The sequence below is a fragment of the Marmota monax genome, unplaced genomic scaffold (assembly GCF_021218885.2).
Source record: "Marmota monax isolate L192 unplaced genomic scaffold, Marmota_monax_Labrador192_F-V1.1 WCK01_AAM20220418_F8-fsc00065, whole genome shotgun sequence".
NCBI classification, from domain to species: domain Eukaryota; kingdom Metazoa; phylum Chordata; class Mammalia; order Rodentia; family Sciuridae; genus Marmota; species Marmota monax.
Genome location: NW_026694038.1, coordinates 7,585,089 through 7,604,496, shown reverse-complemented (window position 1 = coordinate 7,604,496; position 19,408 = coordinate 7,585,089). Strand labels below are relative to the sequence as shown.

Below are 19,408 nucleotides of genomic sequence, written 5' to 3'. Positions count from 1 at the left end.
CACCTGCCTCCCAACAGCACTGTAAGCTTCTTAAAAGCAGAGGCTGGGCCACCTCATCTTTAGGGTGCCTAAGGTAATGCCTAAGGATTCATAGGAGGCACACACAGTGTTGGATGAGTGAGCAAGTGAATGAATGGATCTGGCACCATTTCCTTCCTCTCAACCAAACACTTAAGGCTTCTTTAAATTCCACATTTTCTCATCAGTTCTCTGAGCTGGAGTGGGAGTGCTTACAGCTGCAGGTCTTAATCTGATGATACACTTGCAAGAGACCACCCATCTGCCTGGAACACACACAAATAAAGCCTGAGGCCCAGTAAAGCAAACCTCTAAGGCAGGAAACACAGGAAATCACTTGGGATTCAAGAAAGAGGAAGACTGAGAGTTAAAAGGAAGCAGGGTAACTTGGAGACAAAAGAATTTGCCTTTAATTTTCAAAAAGCACATAACCAGAAGTCAGCCAGGGGTCTTCTGTGAATCTGCTGGTCCCTTAAGTCATGACAGTGGTTTCTCTTCACAAAGTCTTCAGTCCCTTGTCTCCTGTTACCAACAAAAGTGCCCACTAAAAACTGTGCAAACAGAAGTGACCAATAGAAGCCTGTCTCTTCCCTCAGGAAGGATCTTTGACAGCATAGCCCCCTTCCTCGACCCCCATTAGGTGGAAGCAAGCAGGCTCAAAATGAGCTGCTCTAAAACCAAGTAACACAGACCAATTTTTTCTCCCTCCAACTCATCGTATGTAGAGGACTTATTTCTATGTGTTGGACAAAGCCTGCTGTTCTTCAGACTTGTAGATCAGTAAACTAGGTCAGAAAGGTTGATAGATTCTAAAAAAGAAATATACAAAATTCAGAATAATGAATAAGTAAAAAAGAATGAAAATAATTGAGAGGAAAAGGTAAATTATTTTTATAAAATTACAATTCCTAATTAGAGTGTAAAAGAGAAGATCTCTGGGGAGATTAAGATAAATTTTCAAGAATATTGTGCAAAACAGCATTGTCAATGATAATAGAAAGAGGCTGTGTTAATTGAGATAATGTGTATTTCCAAGCGTAAGTCCTGTTCTTTATTCCTAAAAAAAATGTGTTGGGCAGCAACAAACAGAGCAAATCTTTCAGAGAGAGACATATGGAATGTAGACACTGATTCAAACAATTCCAAAAGGAAGCACATTCCATCCAAGAATTCTGAGAGCGTGCCAGCAAGATAAAATTGGGTCCATAAAAAATAGATAATTTCACAGACTACTCACTCATTCAATAAATATTTATTCCCAGTCAACTGTATATCAGACACTATGCTAAGTTCAGAAAGTACTAAACTGAAAGATACAGTCCTGTGTCAAGGTACGGTCTAGCGGCAAACTAACAACAACAAAATTGACACTGTCTGTTAAAAGTCACCAAAAGCATGAGTTCAGAGGTGGGCTCACATGCCGGCTAGTGCCACAATACTGAGGCCTTGCACAAGTTACTCAACCTCTCTGTGCCTCCGTTTCCTTCTCTTTAAAACAGTAATTTTAATATTGCCTGTTTCACGATGTTATTGTAAGGATTAAATAAGACAAGATGATGCATGTCAACTGCCTGCAGAGTACCTGGCACGTGGTAAGTGCTCAGTGCTCCTCAATGACTATTTATTTGAATGAGGACACAATAGGTCAGTTTGCTGCAGCGAGGGAGATGTGTTTTAGCAGCACCAATGAGTCGGGAGAGTGAGCACTTCTGGTCTGTGGTCTCTGGTGGAGTAGGTGAGGCTTGATGGCTTTGAAGAACAGCGGAAAGCTTCAGTGACATAAGGCAGAGTTCATTCTCAGTGGAGGAGGAGGCAGGTGGGATGAGGCACGAGAGAGGTTCATTGTAAGGGATCCACCATGATTCAGTGCTGGTGGGGGACAAGCACTCTTGAGAGACTTCATTATTCATTAGTTCATTCTTCCCTCCCTCCTTGTCTTTGTAGTTCCTCCTGTATTTAAGGCACTCTTCTAGGTTTAAGTATAAAAATAGGAGTAAGACAGGAAGACATAACATCTTTCCTTGAAGATTTTATGATCCTTGGGAATTTTTTTCTACCTCATTTTCCCCTTCTGTTGAACTAGACATTTTTTGTTGTTGTTGTTGTTGTCTTGGCCAATTGACTTCTCAATAGGTTTGGATATATTTGTCCCCAAATGTTCATGTACTGGGGGCTTGATCCCCAGGGAAGTGATATTGAGGTAAGGGAAGCTTTAAGAAGTGGGGCCTAGTAGAAGGGAATTTGGTCATGGGGGCTTCACCCTCACAATGAATTAAAATTTTTTTCATGAGAGTAGGTTGTTATAGAGCAAGGGCATGGGCTCTTATGTTATGACTCAGTGAAGGGGACCCTACAAAGGAAGCCAGCACCATGCTGTTGGGAGGCTCTAGCTGCCAGGATTGGAAGGCAGATAAGTCTCTTTACTTCTAAAGTCGCCAGACTATACTTTTGCAATGGTTTATCTCATGACTATGCATGAGAGATTTGTTTTAGCATGTGTACCTTAAAGTCTATAGGCTACTGGGCCTAAAGACTATTGAAAAATGAAGAAAAATTATTTAAAATATGGACTAGGGCTGGGGATGTGGCTCAAGTGGTAGCGCACTCGCCTGGCATGCGCGGGGCGCTGGGTTCAATCCTCAGCACCACATAAAAATAAAATATGTTGTGTCCATCGAAAAAACTAAAAAATAAATATTAAAAAATTCTCTCTCTCTCTCTCTCTTAAAAAAAAGATGGATTAACTATGAAGTCTTTTGTAATTTTATATATTTTTAAGAGTGATTCTTTAAAGTTTATGCTTATTTACTCTTCTGTTGTGCCTGTTATTAAATTGTTTCTAAACTAAAACAAACTGTAAGCAAGAATGATTTATAGCAATGCAGCAGCCAGATAAATTACAACATTATATTTTGTTCAAATGTTCAAATTCCATAATGCCTAGGCAATTTTTTCCAGACTTTTTCTAAAAGTACAGTATCTCAAAAGAAAAGCCATATGCAAGTTATAAAGAATAAATCTATTTCCAGAATGTTAAGCTCTGTTTAACAAGGTTTTATCCACTTAAATTCTGTATACAAAACATGGTTTGTTTTTGAATTATGGTCAAATGTTCAGTCTTATAGTGGGGCAGGGTATTGTTGCTTTTATTTTTATTAATGTATCATCTTTTGCCAATAGGTAACATAATCATACCAATCAAAATAATAACTACATTTTGTAAATTCCCCAACAGGAATTTGGGAAAATTAAAAGATGACTAGGAATGTAGCTCAGTGGTAGAACATATGCATAACATGCTCAAGGCCCTGGGTTCAGTTCACAGCACCAAAAAAAAAGTTATTAATAGGTACACAAAAAATTATTGGAACGGTTAGTGTTATGTCTGGAATAATTTTGTTTTACTCAAAACACCTCCAAAAACATTCAACAGGGGAAATGACGATAAAGAAGAATGTTTAAATAAATATCAGCAAATAAATGTAGAATGAAAAATAGGATTTAAAATTAGCATTTGGCAACTCTCAGTGTTATAATTGATTTAGGGAAGAATCAACAGTGAATATTAACATAATTGTCTGAAAGATTTTGGGAAAATAGTATCCTTGAAGTTGCAAAGAATCACACCACAGATTATTTATTAAATAAATTAGGAGAAATACTTCCATGAAGAGATCTAGTAGTCACCTTCTGAACCAAGTATCCAGTGGGATCACCAATAGTGGGGCAAACTGACCTGTGCCTTCCAATAGGATGCCACAGCACTTATGTGGTTTTTGAAGAAAAAAAAAAAGTTTACCTTGAATCTAATCATAAGTAACAATTGGACACAAATCTAGAGTATGGCACATTCTAACAACTGGCCTGGGCTTTTCAAAAATGTCAATGTCTTAAAAGACAAAATTTAAGAAAAAGAAAAGAAAGAAAGCTAAATAAATAAAGAGACATAACAACCGAATAAAATGTATGAACTATTACTAGGTCCTTGGAAATAAAAGGTGAATATTTACCTTTATTAACTTTAAGTTATTACTATTATTTTTCTTTGGTGTGAGAGTGATATCTATATCTCTATCTCTATATCTATATCATATATATATGTATATATATGTCATACATATATATGTATGTGTATGTATATAATATATACATGTGTGTATACATAACTACATATGTGTATACATATAGGTCACATATATATATATACATATATATACATGTATATATATGATTCTATACAGTTACAAAGAAAAATTCCTAAGAAGATGCATACAGAATAATTAGGGCAAAGCATCGTAATATATGAAACTTATTTTCCAAAGATTTGGAGAATTACAACTTAAATATATAAAAGAAAATAGGTATATATATGTATAAAAATAAAATTATATTCACACACATGAATAAAAATATGTTCATACACAAAGTCATCAACCAAATTATGGCAAAATGTTTATAGTTGGTGAATTTAAGTAAAGTATATATAGATATTTATTGTACCTTTCTTTGAACCTTCCTGTAAATTTGAATATTTTCAAAATAAAGAGTTGAGGGAAGGATATTTTATGTTTATGTTGGTGATATCCTAAACCAGGGTATCATACCTCAGCCACATAGTATATATATATACACGTATACATACCATTTCAACATTTGGTAACTAATTCATTGCTGTGTTGTCTACATTAGCTAAACAATTCCAGATGTAAACTTTGGGGAAAAATGTAACGTTCAAGGATTTTTCTGTTCCCAGATGTCTTGTGTGCATGTATTCCATATTCCCTCCCACTAATCCCAATGACCCCAAACTGAACTACTTCCAAACAACTCACACTTTCCACATGAAGTCTGTTCATGCCATTTCCTCAGCCTGAAAACACTGTTCCCATTATTTTGCTTGCTTGTCAGAATCATAGTCAGTCTTAAGTCAAACTGTCCTTCCTCTTTAAAAGTCTTTTCTAGACCACTACTTTTTCCTTCCAACTGGAAGCAATTGCACCCTGCTGTGTGGTCCCTGTACATCTCTTTAAACATTTATCTATTCTTAGGTTATGGTCACTGTATGTGGAAAGGGAAAGTTCTGTTTATCTCTGTTGCATAAGGTGAAGTCCAGATTTCTTAGAATAATGTACAAGGCTTTTCAACTTGGTGCCTGTGTTCTTTTGAGCCTTTTGTCTTGACGTTCCCCTCAGTAAACCTGATATTAGAGCTATAATATAAGCCATTTTTGCATGTGACTTCTACATCTCTCAGATTCAATTATCTTGATTCCATGGCTTTGAAGGAACAGAGAGCTCCCTAGAATTTCTGGGAATCTCTGGAGCCTTGCATTCTCACACAATCTGCACCGCCTCTGACATCACCAGACCACCACACTAGCCACTTTCCTCTATGGTTCCTTAACTGACTATGAAATTTAGCCTCCTTTTACTCTTTGAGAAAATAAAGCAAAAACCTTCCTGCAAAAGGTCTCAGGTATTGGACTAACTTCTGGAGACCAACGAAGACTTATATTACAATGATGCTTCGATTTCCCTGGAAGTGGGCATCAACCTGCCTTTGCCCACTGAGACCCAGTCACTCCATCTTGCTGGATCATCTTTCCTCCCATTGTCTTCCCATTCTACTCTGTCCATTCCTTCCAGAAGTAAAACCTTGGCACCAGGAATCAAATTAAACAAAGTAAAGCAAAGCAAAACAAGCAGTAATATCAACAAGGCCAACAGTTTCCCCCTAAAAGGAATTCTGTGGCAACTATGTTAAATAAAAAAGGGAAAATATGTTTTAGTGAACAATTATGATTAAACATGGCATTTTGTTTTAATACTTTAATAATTCTGATAAAATTGTAAAGATTTCACAGGATGATAAATGGCATATTTAGCAAGTGCATGTCATTTGCAGCCAATCTTTAAAAATTCTAACTTGTCTACATGAAAGTAAAGTCTAAATGAAAATGTTAAGTATAATTCCATAGGATAAATTTTCCATAGGATAATAAAACACACTTGGCTACTATCAACTATAAGGCAAAGAGACAAACTTTGCATCTCTTACTTGATATTTTCATTTAAACTATTTGTTTTTTTTATTGGGGAAATATCTAAGCTCTTCCAATTCTTCTAACATGAATAAAATATCTTCCACATCTGGAACCCAGACCACATTCAATAGCTCCACAGGGTTTGATCATTCTTTGTTTTGAAACAAGGAGGCAGAAAACATAATATGTTCCTAGCAAAAGAATCCACAGTCACAATAAAATTAAAAGAATGAACAGAGTGATTTTATTTTGGGGTGGTGTACAGAACCATCAAACAAAATTACAAATCACAGTTTAAACAGAGGCTTAAATCTAACACTTTTTCCTTTAGTTTGAACTTTTTTTTCTCCTTTCTTTAAATGAAGAGGCCCAAAGGAGAAAAAAAAATCTAATATTTGCAGACTCCATATTCAATTATGACCCAAATGTTGCATTTAAAAATCAATAAAATGTAAACCAGAAATACAAATAAAAGGACAAATCTATAGCCATTTCTAGCATTTTCTCTGCTAACTGACTCTGGAATCATAGAATGGTGGGGGGAGAGAGAGAGAGAGAGAGAGAGAGAGAGAGAGAGAGAGAGAGAGAGAGAGAGAGACACTGAGGATGTTATTTTATGGAATTATAAAAGTAACAAGATCCTGAAAGCAAAACAGGAAGATGGCATCTATAAGCCACATTTGTCATATCTGAGGGTTGTGCCTATCAGTTTAGGGGGGAAAGTCCTGAGAAAGGACAATACAATCACATATTAAAAATGTAAGAGCTTAAAAGTGCAATCTATTTTGTATTCCATAAAAAGAAACAATGTATTAAAACTGAAAAAGAAGTGGGCTATTAGTGAGAGATTATCTGTCAGTAGGCCTTTATATAAAGATCTATTCCCTTTCTCTTCAAGGGATTAATAATCATAAAATTAGCTAAAGATTTTGAGATTTGTAGGTTTGGAACGAATAAGGACTTACTGACAAACAGATTCATTAGCCACATAAAGTGTCTTCAAGATAAAGTTAGAGTTGTTTATATTGATTCCGATAACATCTGTCTGAAAACAGCAATGTAATAACTTCCTAAGGAGTTTTCTTGCCCGGGAATTCTGCAGCACTTTTTGCAAAATATCAGAGACAAAAATATTAGAGAAACATTATTCAATAATCTTTTTATCCAAATTGAGTTTGTTTTGTCAAATATAGAGAAATATAACAGAAAATAAATTCTTTTTGCTTGCATAATTTAAAAAAAATGCTGTTAATTTGTACAAATAGTTATTAAAAATATACCTTCCATACTAAATTATAATCTAAAATGATCTTTATATTTTCAGGGTTTGATAATGCTTTCCAGACATAAGAAACTTAAGGAACTTTCTTTATCTGAGTGTTATAAAATCACGGATCTTGGAATTCAGGTATGATAATTAAGGTCTTCTGTTAAAGAACTGTGATAGAAAACTAAGAATAAATTGAATAAACTTTGTAGGTCAGAGTAGATAAAAGAAGTGGGCGAGAAATTGAACAACACATATGTGATTATGGTTGAGCCAAGATCAACTCTGGGCTCTTTGTTGGGTCTTCCAGGCCAACATGAGTGAGAGGCTTTGTTTTCTCACTTTTCTCTTTCTTCCTCATGTCAGACTCAGATAAATAGAGACATTTTATTTGGAGAGTGATGGAACTGCTCTGTGTTAAAAAGTCTTCTCATATATAGAGAGGGCTCAATAGAATAAAGATGTTAAGTAATCTAACCATGAACATTGGGCGACTTTGAAAAACCTATACCAGATACTTAACAATTTGAAACTTAAGTTACTCAAAATAGTTGGTAGCATTCTTTATCAGACTGGACAGCATAAGGTAAGTAATTGAGTAGGATAAATGTTTATGTGCTCAAATGATACTTCAATAATTTATGAGAAAGATCAATTTCCTAGACCTGGTCCTGAGAGTTGTACAGGAAGTCATAAAGTAGGCATTGTGAGCAACCACAGTGTCATTTTCAGCACATTCAGAATCTTACTGGGTTGTTAAGATTAAAAAACACCAACACAGTGTGTCATGCATGTGTGGAAAAGGGACGAAACCGATAACCGAGGCATATGGAAATTGTTAAAGACACTGGGAACTCCAAATAAATGAGTCTTGAGAGTTTAAAAGACCTCACCACATAGGAGAACCTGAGGCTAACCACGAACATTGAGGGACTTAGAAAAAAAGGAAAAAAGGGAGGAAGGAACTTTCATCAGAGATAAAGGGATGGATCCCACAAGTAGAGTATTCTGCTTTCTTCTTCTTCTTTTTTTCTTTTAAATGGTGATTCCATTCCTAGTTTTTTTTTTTAAATAATGTTTAGCTGTAGACAGACACAATGCCTTTATTTTATTTGTTTATTTTTATATGGTGTTGAGGATTGAACCCTGTGCCTCACATGTGCCAGGCAACACTCTACCACTGAGCCAGAATCCCAGCCCTATTCCTAGTTTTTTTTATTCGTTTTTTTTTTAGATATACATGACAGCAGAGTGTATTTTGACATATTATACATACATGGAGAATAGCTTATTCTAAACAGGATCCCATTCTTGTGGTTGTACATGCTGTGGAATTATACTGATCATGAATTGGACATAAGTTTCCAATCCTTATATATGTTCTTTCTGGTCCCAGATCAGTCAGTCTACACCTATTCAGGAAATTGCACCCTAGTCAACAACCAGAAAGCAAGACTATGGAGAACTTGTTGTCTTCTTCTCAGCTCCTTTCTTCTTACCTTTTTCTTTTCTTTTCTGTGTATGTATGTGTGTGTGTGTGTGTGATTCTAGAAATTGAACCCAGGGCCTCATACATGCTAGGCAAGCATTCTACCACTCAACTACACCCTAGCTCACTCTCTCGTTTTTAAAGGGCACAAAATATTTGTACATATTTATGAGGGACAGAACAATAGTTCAGTACATATATATAATGTGTCCCCATCCAGCCACCCACCCATCTAGCCACCCACCTTTCCTCTATTTATCCACCTATATATTCATCCATCTATACATCAACCTACCTATTCATTTATCTGCCTGCCTAATTAATCATCATCCATTTATCCATTAATCCATTAGCTCTCCTCCGAATCTATCCATCTACTCACATATCCATTTATTCATTCATCCATCCATGGGCCAGAGGTGATATTAACATCTTACAGTATACAAGAGAACTCCCTATGACAAAGAATGAGTTAACCCTCATGTCAATAATACTGAGGTTGAGAAACCAATTTCTACAACAGAATTCTAAGTTCCTTGAGAGAAAAGATCATTTCTTATTTGAGTTTGTAGTTCCAGTAGTTAATATAGTTGCAGGTATATTACAGGTATTCTATAAATAATGAATGAATAAAATAAAATAGTTAAAAGTTTGAATAAAATTTGACCTTTTAAAAATTTGTATGTATTTACGGCTGGGGATATAGCTCAGTTGGTAGAGGGCTTGCCTTGCATGCACAAGGCCCTGAGTTGGATCCCCAGCACCAAAATAAATAAATAAACAAACAAATAAATAAATAAATTGTATGTATTTAATTTCAGTAATCTAAAAGAGATAATTTTTTAAAGGTGCATGGAATATAGGAACATGGAAATACATAATTACTCAATTATTAGTTACATTAAATCAGCTATTTTGTTCAAGTTCATGAAAAGGAAATTTTGTTTTCACCATCTCTCATTCCTCTTTTTCTCCTCTCTGTTTTTGAAGTGGTGTGTGTGTGTATGTGTGTGTATGTGGTTGTTGTTGTTTTTTAGCCAGTTTTAACTCTTCCAAGGTTCACACTTCTGGACATGCTAAAAGTAATCATTTTCCTCTTTCCCTCCTCTCGCTGAATTTAGTCTCAAAAAGGGAACAGAGAAAGAAAGGGGAGGAGAAAGTGACTTTTGCCAATTTCACAACTTATTATCTGGATTTATAAAGAGAGAGTAAAGGAGCAAAACATACCAATTGAATTAGATGTTTAGGTTATTCATAATTTATCAGAAATTTTCTCTCTCTACTCATAAAAGGTAGGGGAGACTCTCTTTTTAGCATAAGACATTGAAAAACCCATTTTAATGAGAAATGAAAAGATTTTTACCCTAATTAGGTTTTGTAAGAGTTGTAAACATAATAATAAAAAAATTACCTCATTTTGGAGTTTTACTGGAAGCTACAGCTCTTGCAGATTATGTGTCTGGGGCCTCAGATGTATTGACTTTTAGGATCTGGCTTTAATTATTTTCTCCAGCTTCAGTTCTTTTCTGAAAATATTATGTGTTCAATGATTATGTTAAATTAAAATTATTTGGTGCTCTTGAAATGCAACTTTGGAAGAAATGTTTGATATAACTAATCAAGCATTTCTCAAGAAACATTTTTTGAGCATTTTATAATATTAAATAATAGAATGTCAAGTTTGGCAGAGAAATAAGTTTAAATGGAAGTGTTACAAGACAGATAAACTGCAAGTTCTGTATTAGATTACTATGATAGAACCAATGGAATAAATCCAATTATGTACTCTGGTTACTTTTTATATTTCCTTCATCTAGTTCACACTTCTTGTTTCTTTTTTTTAAGAATAAAGTATACTATTAATAACAGTAATGTAATATTCATTCATATGAAGGTATATGTTTTTCTTTATGCAGAGTATCTGTGGGTGAAAATCTTGCAATTAGACAAAACTTTCTGATTATTTCAGTGTTAGTAGGTTGAGGCAGTTAAAAAGGGGAATTAGGAAGCAAAAATCAGGTTTCATGAGATCCACCAAAAACATTAACACATGTATGCTGTGAAAAGTGTGCATAATATTCAAATCCACACTTTCTGTATACTGAATGTATAACAAAGATGTGGGTGAAGTTAAAGCCTGTTGTAGTGAGACTAGAATTGTCTCACAATTTTCTGAGTTTATAATTGCTTTATTTTGGGATTTGGGACAAATGGAAGTGTTCTCTTTTGCAATATAATAAAAGAATGTCATCTTGAAAAAAAAGTGTGCATACATGCATGTTTATATGTAAATGCGTACATAAAATGTGTACCTATTGTTTAGTATGTATAAATTAAATGTACAGGCACTTCATGTTTGATTATATGTGTTTACATGTAAATACATAAGCAAATGTAAAACTATATGTTTAATATGTGTGTGAATTAAGTGTATCTATATATCTTAGTATATATTACATAACATACATATATCAATGTATGTTTTTCGCATCCAAATTGTGTTTAGAAATGCTATAAGATTGTATTCTGTAATATATATAGATGTGTGTATATATACACATATATAAATGTGTGTGTGTATATATATATATATATGTAAATAAATGTATGTGTATAGTGTGTGTGTGTGTGTGTGTGTGTGCGCGCGCGCATGCGTGTGCTTTTAAGGCTAAAACCAGTAAATGGTGGTCAGCACTCAAGGAAAAAATTTAAAAAATAGTTTGTTAATGAATTATCTTTAATTTCAAAAATAATCATCCACTTAAATTACAAGGCTCTATTTTCTATGGGAGTGTGTGGATTGACTTTCTTAAGGCAAAGATAATGATGTAATATAGGGGATTGGTCTCTGCTGACCGAAGTCTTGATTTTTATACTGATTCTGCCTTCCACATGGCCACATGATCTTACGCAATATACTTAGCCTCACAATAGTTCATCACTGTTATAGTGACTACAGTTGTGAAACAGATAGGAGTTAGCATACTAGAGTAGGAGTCGGCTTTTTTGTTAACCTTTCTGTAATGTTTTTCTGTTCAGGACCAGGTAGCTTATATTCTAGACTTTGCAAGCCACATAGTCTCTGTCACAACTGTTCAGCTTTGCTGCTATTGTGTGGGAACAGCCATAGACAATGTGAAAAAAAAATGAGTGTCTGTTTTCCAATAAAACTTTGTTTATGGACACTGGAACTTTATTTATGGACACTGAAATTTAGCTTTATGTAATTTACACATGTTATTAAATATTCTTTTGTTATTTTCCAACCATTTAAAAATATAAAATCCATTCTTGGCATGTAGGCCATACAAAAATAGATGGCAGGCCAGGTTTGCCTCACAAGTTATAATTGCCACTCTCTGGTTTAGAGTCAGACAGGACTTTCCAACTTTGGCTCTGTTGGGCTGTGTGACTTTGGGTAAGTTACTTTCTTTCCCTGGGTCTTAAGATTCCTCATTCATAAAAATGAGTATAATTTTAAAATATTCTTTAGGTTGTATTAAATGATATAAAATAGCTAAGTACTTGGTATGATTCCTGACACAGAGTAAGTGTGATTACTGTTGTTATTGTTCTATATAGTAACCAACATATACTATTAAGTTTTAAAAAAATCGTTAGTATAATAGTTTAATTATTTACACTTGGTAAAACACAAGTAATCTCAACAGCCAGTGCTCTTCACAAAAGGATAATTTGGACTATGATCTTCAAAGAAATAATTGACTCATTTTGGGGCATCCAGTGTTGGCCAGCACTGCAGAAGGGCTGGCAAGCACACGATCTTTGTGCTCTCTAGAGTGCAGCCTGGTGGGCTATGCTCAATAGGTGGGGGTCTGGGACTGCTCCAGAGTTCAGGTACTTTGGTCATGTCCATTCAGAAAGTTTCTTAAGTGTCCTTAGTAAAGTAGGATATTATTTGCAATTACCAAGTTAGAAATAATTTAGATGATCAGGCCCCTCTAATGCCCTCGTGTAAGACCATCTAAAACTGTCTCATTTCAGATTAATTAATTTTGTGAAAATGTACCCTCTTGTTCAGTGATTGACCTGAGCATTTTTTTTATTGGACTTTCTATGTAGTAGATGCTTAAATCATCTATATTTGAAAAAAGAACCAAAATCATATAGATTTTCGTAAGTGATGAGGCAAGCTTCAGTGGGTTAGGAACATTTATAAGAAGAAAAATCTAATATCATGTGGCAATTTCAAACTAACATTAATTTAGCATCTACTACATATTAGTCTTTGTTGTATTTTCTATGTATCAATTACCTACCTTATGAGTTAGTAATACTTTTAATTACATTTTAAAGACTAGGTTCATAGAAGTTAGAAATGTTTCCCCAAGACATGAAATAAGTAAGCACATAACCTACAGTATAAAATGTCTAATTCCAAAGTGACTCCTTTAGTCATTATGTTGTGATAAAAGCATGTAGAAAGTTATGGAAGGATTCAAATGAGGTACCTAATCCGGCATGGGAATGCCAGGGAGTTTATCTGTCAGAAAATCTTTTAAGTAAATAACATGGAAGATTGATTGAAGGGCAAGGGGAAGAAAAGAAAGCATCAACAATGAAGGTAAAGGTAAGCTAAGAGGTGTTATTACCCAGGGAAGAGAAGATGGCAACTGAACACAAGAGGACATTTAGATAGAAAAAAATCATGGAATTAGTAATATTTTGGATGTGGGATGAAGGTGAAGAGGTGGTTAAAATGATGTCCGTGCATCTGACTTGGCTGCCTGGGAGGTACCCCCATTTTTCAGGAACTTTTCCATAGCCAAGCAAAATTTATGAGCTACCAAGTCCTATTTTGGCAATTATTGTTGCACTTTCTTTTCCTATGAATGTGTGATTTATAATATATAAATGTGGTCTTTGTCTCCGTATCCTGGTACAGCTCACCTAAATCCTTTGTAACCTCCTGAGCATTAGGAATACTAGTCATTTGTTCTAATATTTGTTTCTACAGAACTCCTAGAGGAACCTTATGGTTCCTTGTTGGGGGCTGGTCACCAGAAAGGCCAAACCATAATTAGAAGCTTAGCACTTTAACCTCAACTCCCATCCTCTGGGAAAGGGGAAGGAGTTTGAGATTGAGCTAATAACTGATCATGGCTATCTTAAAAAAATATCCCTGAACTATGGGGTTTGGAAAACTTCCAGGTTGGTGAACATATTCATAGAGTTGGTGATATATGCCCCAACTCTTTGGGGACAGAAGCTCCTGCACTCAGGACCTTCCAGGTCTTTCCTATGTACCTCTTCATCTGGTTGCTCATCTCTGACCTTTATCATATCCCTTATTATGTAAAAATCAGGTAAATGGGTCTCCTTGAGTTCTCTGAGCTGTCCTAGCAAATCTCAGAAAGTGATTGTGTGAACGCCATTTGTATCTGATCCATCAGATATACAGTGACAACCTGGGACTTGTAATTGGCAACTGAAGTGGGGATTGGGTTCTTAAACTGTGGGATTTACACTGATTCTAGTTAAGTATCAGAATTAAGTTACATTGTGGGGCTGGGGTTGTGGCTCAGTGGTAGAGTACTTGCCTAGCACATGTGAGGCACTGGATTCAATTCTCAGCACCACACTAAAACAAACAAAAAATAAATAATCAAATAAAATAAAGAAATTGTGTATAACTACAACTGAAAATATTTTTTTAAAAACAATTAAGTTACATTATGGAACTCAGCTGAGAATTGATCCGTGTGTGAAAAAACCACACATCTGGTGTTAGGTGTTGGAATTATTGAGAGTGATATGTGTATGTACAGAAAAAAGTTCAATTTTTCCTATATAAAAAGTGATTCTGCTGGGTGTGGTGGCACACACCTTAATCCCAGTGGCTTGGGAGGCCAAGGCAAAAGGATCCTGAGTGCAAAGCTAGCCTCAGCAACATAGCAAAGCCAAAGCAACTTAGTGAGTCCTTGTCTCAAAATAAAAAATAAAAAGGGTTGAGGATGTGGCTCAGTGGTTAAGTGCCCCTGGGTTCAATCCCCATACCAAAAAATAAAAAAAATAGAAAACCTGATTCTGAGTGTGTTTCTTCTAAGCTCCCTTCACATTAGCCTTTTAGGTAAGTCTTTAAAGCTTCCCCTCTCCCACATGGTTTACAGGATTATGACAGCTGAAGGCAGGCTAAGAAAACTCTGTTGGAATTTGTTTCTAATTTTACTTTATTTACAGGTAATTTGAAAGTTGTAGTATTCTCCATCTCTTAGTCATGAAGAATATATGAGTCTTGTGCAGTTTTATTTGTTCTCTCTGGAAATCTTGTGGTTTGGAGAGGAGGAAAAGATTTAGACTTAGATAAACTGTCAACTTTCTCCAAACCAAAACATAACCCCTCTTATCTTTTGTTAATTATGAAAAAAGTATCTCTAATACAGACATGTTTAAAAAAAAAAACTCCATAACCAAAATGCAGTGGGTTGTATGCTTTACTGAGCTTTTGTGTTGCTATGACTAAAATACCTGACAAGAACAACTTAGAAGAGGGAAAGTTTGTTTGGGGCTCAGTTTCAGAGGTCTCAGTCGAAAGACAGCTGACTCCATTGCTCTGGGCCCAAGTAAGGCAGCACATCATTGAGGAAGGGCCCAGCAGGGGAAAATGTCTCAGCTCATGATGGGATCAGAAAGCGGTGGGTAAAGGGCCACAGAGCAGATACACCCTTCCAGGGCACACCCCTAGTGATCCACCTCCTCCAGCCATGCCCCACTTGCCTACAGTTACTACCTAGTCCATTCATAGTACGATGGTCTAATTAGGTTACAGTTCTCACAATCCAATAATTTCACATTTCTGCCTTAACATAGGAACTTTTGGGGGGACACCTCATACCCAAAGCATAATATTCTGCCCCTGACCCCCAAAATTTCATGTCTATCTCACAATGCAAAATACATTTAGTCCATCTCTAAGAGTTCCATAATCTTAACAGTGTCAGCATTACTCAAAAGTCCAAGTCCAAAGTCTCCTTCTGAGACTGAAGAAAAATTCTTGAGAGTTAGACTCTGTAAAAATAAGAAACAAGTTACATATATCCAATATACAGTGTCACACGGTAAACATTCCAATTCCAAAAAGGAGGAATGGGGGCATGGAAAGAAGGAACGGGGTCAAAATAAGACTGAAACCCAGCCAGGCAAACAAGTCCCCTAATTACATATACAGCCTCTGGGACACATGAGTAGGAGATGTATTCTCCAAAGGGCTTGGACAGCCCCACCCCTTTGGTCTTGTCAGTTTCAGCACAAATGTGTTCTGTCTTCTAGCCTGACTCTCCATGCCAGCAGCTTTTCTTGGTAGACAGTCCATGTTACTGGCATCTCTTAATTCCTGGGGTCTCCATTCCAGCTTCAGATTTACCTTCACAGCTTCATGCATATCTCTCTCAGGGACAGCTTGAAGGGACTCTGACCTGCTACACTTTGCCTGGCCTCCCAGGCCTGCCTTTGAAATTTCAGTGATAGTCTCCATGACTTTTTACTTTGGCATCCTGCCTTCCTGCAGAACTGGCACCACATTGATGATGCTCTGGTCTATGGTTACAGTGCCCTCTGAGTCCTGTGTGACTCAGTATGAGGCAATAACTTCCTAGGCTCTCCTGTGCAAGTAGGATGCCCCCATGATCTCTTCTCAAAGGAATCTTCTTTTGTATATCCTGGAGCCGGTAGTGGGCCTGAGATGCTCTTGAGGCATCTTTCTCATTATCTCTGCACAAAATACTTAGCATCTCTGTAGGAGATTTAATCTCCTCAATAAGCACACTTTCCTTGGACCCAACTCTACATGCACTTTTCTAGCCAAACTGTAAATTTTAAAATCCTTTAGCCCTGTTTTCTGCTCTTGATTCTTGCTGTAAACCAGGCTAAAAGCTGCCAGCAATATCCATGCTACTGACTGAATATTGTGCTGCCTTGAAATTTCCTCTGCCAGATTAGTTAGCCCATCACTTTTAAATTTGGCCTCACACAGTCTCAGGACATGTGAAAAATGTAGACAACTTCTTTGCCAGAATATAATATGAGTGGCCTCTAGTTTAATTCCCTTAGAGCCCTCATGAGTACAATCCTCATTCTTGTCAGCATTCTGGTCTTCTGAATTCCCACCAGAATCATCTGTTAAACTCCACTTACAACATTTTAAATATTTTTCAGCTTGTATCTCTCAACTTCTTAAAACTTCTCCCACAAGCCAGCTCCAAAGGGTTCTGAACCACATGGTCAGGTTAGTCACAGCAACAGCTTCGCTTCTTGGTACCAATTTCTGTTTTAGTCAGTGTTCGCATCACTGTGAACAAAATGCTCAACAAGAACAACTTAGAGGATGCAAAGTTTATTTGGGGCTCATGGTTTCAGAGGTCTCAGTTCATAGATGGTCAACTCCATTGCTCTGGGCACAAGATGAGGCAGCACATCATGGGGAGAAGGCCAGAGGAAAGCTGCTTAGTTCATGGTGAGGTCAGGAAGCTTGGGGCAGCGGGGGACAAGGGGCTACAGGGAATATGCGCCTTTACAGAGTATGCCCTCGGTGACACACCTCCTCTAACCATGCCACACTTGCCTACAGTTACCACCCAGTCCATTTATACTAGGATAGACTCGTTAGGTTATAGCTCTTACAATCCAGTCGTTTCACAGTCCTGTGTCAATACAGGAGCTTTTGAGAGATATACCTCATATCCCAATCATAACAATTGTATTTATAACTGCACAAGAGAAATAGCCAGTTCCATCTGCTGTCTTATGTCTTTTCTGCCTGGCTTGTGCCTTATTTTCTGGTATCTTGCAAATGGTAGTACTGTGACTTTTTAAAGATACAGCTTAGATAAATGTCATGTTCTCTGGTGACTACAAAGGTATCTGACAGTGTTTTTTCATGGGATATCAGCAGCAGGAGAAATACTAGAATCTCCACTTCCCTCATTGTCCTTCCAGGGCCCCTTCTTTTCCGGGAACTTCAAACTTTCCCTGGCTGCTTAGACATTGAAAATTACATGTTTCTCTTTCCTTTAATATCCAATGTGTTTTGACCACTTATTACCCATTATTTTATATTATAAGCTTGTGATTTTCTTTTCTGTTTGATCTTTAGTAACAATTTTGTCTTGTTTACAAATATAAAGGGAGGTAGACAAGAGGACTCAAGGAATAAGGAGCTGGGAAGAGCAGCCATGTTGAACAGATTGTGAACTGCTTCATAGTTGGGAGGCTAGGAAAGCAAGATCCATTGCTGTTTATTTGACTTTCAGTGGGAGTCATGTTTAGGAAGTCAAGTGGTTGTGTCCATGTGGTGCTTACTGGCAAAATGTAAGTGGGAGTTGGCAGTTCAGAGTTCTCAGTCTTGTGCACTGAACTATCTGTGCTAGAAACGGAAACCCTTGGAACTACTATAGACCTACATAGAAACTCAGGTCACAAAGGTCCAGAAGATGAGCTCCAGTGACACAATCCACACACAGTCCTTATGAGAAAGACCCAGAAAGACCTACTTCATTCAGCCACAGTCTATCTGAGTCTTCTTCCCCCAGAGTGGCCTATGGCCTATGGACAGCCTGTATTTTATTCTCTCTAGAGTATAAGAAAACCTGGGTGTGGTGGCGCATGCCTGTAATCCTAGTGGCTTGGGAGGCTGAGACAGGAGGATCAAAAGTTCAAAGCCAGCCTCAGCAACTTAGCAAGGCCCTAGATAACTTAGCAAGACCTATCTCTAAAACTTAAAAAAAAAGGGGGGGGGGCAAGGGGGCTTGGGATGTTGTTTGTCAGTGGTTAAGCTTACCAATGGATTGAATCCCTGGTACAAAAAAATTAAAATTTAAATTAAAAAAAATGTTGAGTTTATGATCCCAAACAGCAAACACTGAATTACTCTCCCATGGATCTTTTCTGATCTTAAATATTTACTTTGAATCACTGAACTTTCTAACTAGTTACAAAATGTTGTTTATATAATAGTCTCATTAATCATTTTTATCAGTTGATAGACTCCACCCCAAAACTGCTAAACCAAAACTGATTTCAGTAGCTGTTGACACATACTGACTCATAATTCCAAAGATGGATTAGATGTGTTGGCGCCACATAACAACAATTTTTTGAAAATTCAACATTGATATCTATTTTGTTTCCAAGATGAAGTCATTCAATAATAATTATCAAAGCATGAGACTTCAATAACTCCACCTCTTCTCCAGGGATAAGGTTATGTTCATGGGTTGCAAGGGAGGCAACAGAGGATTCCTTTCCAAAATGGCCTTAATCATTGGTCTTTGGTGCAGAAAAACTTAGAAATCTCCTGTATGGGACGGTGGAACATTCACATCCTGAAATTTGGACCCTTTATCTCTTGGCCCTACTGCTCTGAAAGTCTTTAATATCATCCAATACTCCAGGTTAGAAGTGGAAAAAAATGGACTGAAAGGTCTATAATGAAGGTCACAAAAGGTCTCAGGATTAGAACTATTTTATAGAGTCGTAGGATAGGGAAATAAGGAATTCCTCTAGTAGAACTAAGGAGATAATCTCTTAGAACCTTGTGGTAAAACGAGCCCCACAAAACCTGGAAAAACTAAGA

The 19,408-nt window shown here is 36.5% G+C and overlaps 1 protein-coding gene across 1 annotated transcript in view; it reads left to right on the top strand.

Annotated features, from left to right (window-relative positions):
• The window catches only part of Fbxl13 (F-box and leucine rich repeat protein 13), a 210,281-nt gene that overhangs the window by 161,737 nt on the left and 29,136 nt on the right, over positions 1-19,408 (top strand). The window contains exon 18 of the mRNA XM_046464167.2: positions 7,386-7,469. Coding sequence (XP_046320123.1) covers positions 7,386-7,469 — 84 coding nt within the window. The remainder of the gene's footprint in view (positions 1-7,385; positions 7,470-19,408) is intronic.